General features: G+C 45.2%; 3 protein-coding genes across 3 annotated transcripts; all 3 read left to right on the forward strand.

Annotated features, from left to right (window-relative positions):
* Positions 1-537: 537 nt before the first annotated feature.
* COCMIDRAFT_111189 (uncharacterized protein) lies at positions 538-1,491 on the forward strand (the record flags this gene model as incomplete). Its single annotated transcript, XM_007695713.1, has 4 exons — positions 538-825; positions 879-979; positions 1,030-1,303; positions 1,348-1,491. The coding sequence occupies 4 exons, from the start codon at positions 538-540 to the stop codon at positions 1,489-1,491; spliced, it is 807 nt and encodes a 268-aa protein (XP_007693903.1).
* A 541-nt stretch (positions 1,492-2,032) lies between these two features.
* On the forward strand, positions 2,033-2,580 carry COCMIDRAFT_41911 (uncharacterized protein; the record flags this gene model as incomplete). The annotated part of the gene is made up of 2 exons (XM_007695714.1): positions 2,033-2,074; positions 2,122-2,580. 2 exons carry the CDS (start codon positions 2,033-2,035, stop codon positions 2,578-2,580), a joined length of 501 nt encoding a protein of 166 aa, XP_007693904.1.
* Positions 2,581-2,945: 365 nt separating this feature from the next.
* On the forward strand, positions 2,946-5,475 carry COCMIDRAFT_41912 (uncharacterized protein; the record flags this gene model as incomplete). Its single annotated transcript, XM_007695715.1, has 3 exons — positions 2,946-2,951; positions 3,992-4,685; positions 4,742-5,475. 3 exons carry the CDS (start codon positions 2,946-2,948, stop codon positions 5,473-5,475), a joined length of 1,434 nt encoding a protein of 477 aa, XP_007693905.1.
* Between the last annotated feature and the right edge of the window lie 465 nt (positions 5,476-5,940).

The following is a 5,940-nucleotide window of genomic DNA, read 5'->3' on the forward strand; positions in this document are numbered from 1 at the left end:
TAGAAACGTTCTGTTGCTAGAAACGCTCTGTTTCTAGCAACGCTCTGTTTCTAGCAACGCTCTATTCCTAGAAACTCTCGGCTCCTAGAAACGCTCTATTCCTAGAAACACTTGGCTGCTAGAAGCGCTGTGTTTCTAGAAAAGATCTGTTGCTATAAACGCTCTGCTTCTAGAAATGCTCTGTTCCTAGAAACGCTCGGCTCCTAGAAACGCTGTAATTCCAAGTTCGCGCCGCAAAAGGCTCTATGAAAGCCTGTATATGTGATAGTCTTATAATTTATATAATCATGTGTACTAGAGGCCTTAACAGAGGCTGTGCAGCTCCAAATACGATGTCATACTCCTGGTGATGTGGGCACAGCCATCAATACTACTTCTATCTCCGTGGTTGGTAAGGCCGAACACTGCACTGTCTGGACTTGCGCTCCCTTATCGTGTCACTCTCTTCCTGAGCTCCATTCACGGAATTAGTTTACGATGTAGAGCGGGTATAAGAGCTACGAGCCCCCCATATTTATACTACACTAGTCCTCTAAAATGGCATCCTTCATGTTGTTCAGCCTTACAATTTGTTTTTCAGTCGGACTCATACTAATCAGCCCGCTCGCTTTCCTTGATATCAGAAATTTATTCAGAGCGGAAACCCAGGTTTCTGAGTATGATTACCGCTGGGAGAAGATTATGAGAATTACTTTCGATACTGGTTCAATAGGTCTAGAGATTACTGGACTCGTTGCAATCGCGACAGCACCCCATTCAATTGAGAAGTACTTCTGGCTAGACGCAGTCATTATGAGCAACCTCCAACTTCTCACTAGCAACAACGTGAGATGATTTCTCTACCTTGGTAGCCCGCCTCTAACTAAAGGGAACCTTAGCTCGCCCGAATGCTACAGATTTTCATCTTACCCCCCTGGACCATATGGGCAGTACATCTGGTGGCTGTCTTGACTATACTGGATGTTGTTGCCGCAGTTACGTAAGTAGATCGCATCAGCATTGTATTGTGTATTTTCTGATTGCAAGTAGAGGCAAAACAATATCTGCTTCTTACGAGTCGGCACTGCTTACTCGCTTCGCTGTTGCATCGTTTTTATCTTTGGCACTCTCACACAAACAACTAGAGACCCACAAGAACTCAGGATCTGAGCGCAGAGATGAAGAATATATGCGGGTGTTGCATGCCTTTATTTTCGCGAACGCGGCTGCCGCGTCCAGCCAACTTTGTAGCGCAGTCTTTACCTCTAGTTTCTCACTTGGGTATAGAAGCACTTCTACCAAACTACGGCAAGGTCTATTTATAGTGAGTTTTTATCAATCTTCGTTACGTTATCTAATCTTTAATAGGCATGTACTGCTACACAATTCCTATGTTATCTTCCATTCTACATTAATCGGATCTGGCGTCGAACTATTCTACCAATAAGTTCTTGGATGGAAGGAATACGCCACTTCTTCGCGGGCAGATTTACAGAGAATGATAATTTCTGAATGTTAAAACAGTAGGTGGCGAAGGCTTGGGAGGGAAAACTTTAGTTAGGGGCTACGCGTTAATTCTCATTTGATTATAGCTACAGGATCGCTAGTTAGAGGCGCTATCATAGGCTTTGTGCACAAATTTTCATGTAATTACAGGAATAACGTACAGATTTTACTGAATCAGAGGTAAGCAAACTATCCATAACCAGAACTGATTGCTTGTGGAAGTATTTCATAATGATCCCTCTTTGAGCTCTGAATCTGCCACTTTAGGAAACTCATGGAATTACTATTATCGAACATAGGCTACCGAGAAGAGGGAATTGACAGTTTTCGCCACTCTGGAACTAAACCTTGATAAGCAAATAATACTGTTTATTTATAATAATATGCGCCGCACCATATAGGGCTGTTGACCCCTGAGGCGAGTTAAGATATAATTACGTACTAGTCTAGCCAAGACTAATGGTATATAGTAAGCTTTCGATACCTCTCACAAGATCACTCTTCCTCCGACCTATACTCTGTGCCTTCTTCAAAAGTTAGGAGAGTAATGAGTTCCCAAGATACCATCCCAGACAATACATTTTACCAAGTATGCATGGATGTTGTACAATTGACGATTATTACTGACCATCTCAGGGACATCAGAACTGTCTATTAGTCAGAAACGATGTCGTTGATCCAGCTTCAGATCTAGCAGAAACAGCAACTACAAGCAAGCAATCCGGTGATGAGAAGAGCAAGGAACAGCCTAGCGAATTCACCTCGCGCAAGATCAAAGAGGCAGTCTCACATAATAACGCTAGTAAGTTTTTCATCCCTATAACTCGAGCAGTATTTAAAAATTATGTAGAGCGCAAGCATGAGGAGAGTGATACCGAAGGGGTATATCCCTTGGGCGAACTCAAAGATATAGCGGGACAGCTAGAACATGCCTTGAGTAGGGTAAAGGCCTTGGTCTCTCATTTCCAGGAAGCACCCGAACAACACACTCACAAGACCTTGCATATGAGCGGCAAGCTCGTCAGATGGGCAGATAGTACTAGTACCCACGCTGTTACACGTCGCCCTAGGAAAAAAGCACGTAGAAATCTTTGAACCCTGTGATATTCTTTTCTAAAAATTCTATCAACTAGTTCCTATCTTATGTTTTCTTGGCTAGGAAGGCTTGACAGAACTTCGCGAAAACCTTATCAAGCTCTCTCACAACAATGAAACCACTGACTTTGTGCTTTTGCTAAGCGGCTTCACTATTAACACTACGCTATCAAACCACTTAAGCCAAATCATCGTCCTGAAAATAGTACTTTCTCCTATGTTTCCAAATCTCTAAACGAGATATCCGCTGTCTCAGTTATATCCGGTGATAAGTGTAGGGAGCTGTACTCCCAGCTGTTTTCTAGCTCAGCTTTCCTTCCGGATGTGCTACCTACATCAGAAGAGTCGTTTATGTTAAAGGAACCATGTCTGTAAGGTGATAAGGCAGAGACATCTGATAAGCTGTGGTTCAAACATGATGCTGGACTTGATAGGTGGTGATCAGATACCGAAGTATTACTTGAGGTAAGTGGCGTATAGAATTTGGTATCTATTAAGGCCTCCCTTTTTGCTTTGGATTCACATAGAGCTATAGAGGTTAGATATACAATTTCTGTTTGAATATAGAGTTTTAGTGCAGACTCGCACTCTTTTCAAACACCTCTATGGCTGCCAATGCATGTACCAGTCGCTTCTGTAGCGACACATTGTCTAGCTCAAGCTCTCTATTCTAAAGCTGTTAATGAGGCACTCTATATTTGCACAGTCGATTCCGAACCTGTCGTTCAAGAGCATCAATTTGATCTTTGACCCTCTGGCGCGACCTTCGCTGACTCTCACGGTTCCTTTTTCTTTTCTGTGCAAGCTGGGCGGTTGTAGGTTTCATAATATAACCACCTTTTCTCCGGAAAAATACTCGTACTATGTAATTAGGTTGATAGGAAGTAGAGTTGAATAAGATCTAAATATTGATTTCTGGGCAATTAATAAAATAATAGGAATTAATAATTCTAGAGATACGTCAATAAATTGATCCCGTAGAAAATAAAGGTATAGGGCTGATAATACGGCTGACAAGGCTTTGTTGACCGCTCAGCGCTACCTAGAGGGACGCGAATGCCGCTTAGCACAAGTATCACAAGTCGCGCTGGTAATATAGGGTAAGTAGAATATACACTGGTTTCAGTACCTTCTAATCAAGGTCTAATAGAAAGTCTTATATTTTTATCTAGTAGCAAATGATTTGTAGCGCAGCTATGCCATATGTTATTGAGTGTTCGTGGGGCTGACGAGAGCCAAGCTTCTCGACGCCGATATGCCCAGTCACACCGCCCCCGCACCAACCTCCAATGCCCGAGATTTTCCCGGTTGTTATGATCCTCAAAACATTGCTAATAACAAGAGCTGCAATCCTTAACAGCGAGCTTCCACACTCTATATAGCCCTTCACAGCTGACTTTGAAGTATGAAGCACTCAATATCAGATTCGGACACTGCACAGCTTTCACAATGTCCCAGCCACCTTTCGAAGCGCCGCAAACTACAACCTGTCAACCCCGAGACGCGCCGCACATCTCCGCCCCATTCGCATCCATCGAGATTATCAAACCCAGCGTTACAGTCGTTGCATGCATCTCCAGAATCGTTCGCACGCACCGAAGACGTGCTCAAGAATATACATCCACCTGTTTCAGATGAGCCAGATGAGAAAACAGCGTCAATAGCACATTGGGTCATCAACTGCGAAGCTGACACGATGGCACCACCAACACCACGAAGTGGATCTGTTTCCTCCAGCCGTGGTAGACGCTCCTCTAAGCATTCTGCACGTGCGTCTCGAACTCCCAGCCCTAGTAAACGAACGTCACCACAAACGTACCGTAACCAGAATATGTCTTACGCTGGAGTCTTCATTGACGACCTAAATGAACTTCCGCACGATATCGAGTGTAAAGTGCGATATATACTAGGAACAGAGTCTTTAGACAACGTAATTGGTACAATAGAAGACGGATCGCAGCAGGCGACCTATGTAAAAAGGTTCCTGGATCAGTCGCGTTATCACGCAAGAAGTTGTTCGCTTGAAGGCGACTGGAAGGCTAGTTTGTTCAGTCTAATGGGCGACTTAGCGCGAGACAACTTCCAATGTCATACATCAGAGAAGCGTGAGTTCGCAAACCGTATCCAGGGCATTATTCTGAGATGCTGATACTCCCTCCAGTCTGGAATGCCGACCTCAAACCCTCGCCGCCTGGCGTGGCCCAACCGGATGATGAAAGCGGCGCGTCGACACCGCGCTTTCCACAGCCGCAATCTGTGCTCCCCAACTTCGATTCACAATCAGCTTCCGGGTTCCCAGGGCCAGTGCCTTCACTACAACCGTACACACCTTCCATCGCTTATACGACCAGCAGCGAAGCTGCCGACCCATTCCACATCTCAACACCAAAGCCGGACATCGTAGTAGGGCTTGAAGACAGGGATTTTGCGCCAACGCATCGAGTTCGGTTGGCCAAACACCAAAGTTTTGGATCAATACTGAGCGACCCGCATACAGCAGCCATGGGCTTGCGTTTTCCTTTTCTGATTGCAGAGACGAAGGGTTTGAGCCTGAATGGGGGTCTGGTGGCTGCGCAGAATCAAGCTGCTATTGGTGCTGCTTGTATGCTAAAGATACTGGATGACCTTGAGAGTCAGGCCGCACTGCCCACGGGATCTGCGTCTCCAGCAGAGTCACCGCTCTGTTTCTCTATCACGACCGAGGGTCCAGTACATGAGCTATGGGTGCATTTCAAGCTTGGAGAGGCGACTCATATGCACAATATCAGGACATGGCGCACGACGCGCGAACGCGATGTGTGGGAGCTGGTGTGCTGCCTCACTCGAATTTTGAAGTGGGCGAAAGATGATTTCATGGTGAAAATACAAGAGAAGTTGAATGCGGTACCAGACTAGATGACCGTTAGCTGCCAACGTCTAGCCTTCACTCTTTTCCGTGTTAATATCTGATATCATGATGGCCCTGCGTCGTACGTCTTCTGCCCCTCTTCTCAGCTGACCGAACAGGCAATTCCAGTGCAAGTTGGGTCTTTGTTATACTTGTGAGCTCAAAGCACTGAAGATGCACTTGAATAGCCACTCTACAGCCTGGCAGCAGAGATTGTTTAGATGCACTAAGCGCAGCTACTCCGCCTGAGGCTTGATATAACAGCTCTGCCAGACCAGGAATCTAAAATAACAAGTTTGCTTATCCCAACTTGTGCTTCTTATAAAGTTGTCCTAATATTAAAACAAAACTAACGTCCATCCCTGTGGGTCGAACATCCCTCCGCAACGAACCACCAACACTGCCCAAGCACCTTACACCCAAGCCGCAGAGGCTCTTAGACATAAATACACATTTATATGCTTACTAGATCT

This window comes from Bipolaris oryzae, assembly GCF_000523455.1.
Source record: "Bipolaris oryzae ATCC 44560 unplaced genomic scaffold scaffold_407, whole genome shotgun sequence".
Taxonomy (NCBI): Eukaryota; Fungi; Ascomycota; class Dothideomycetes; order Pleosporales; family Pleosporaceae; genus Bipolaris; species Bipolaris oryzae.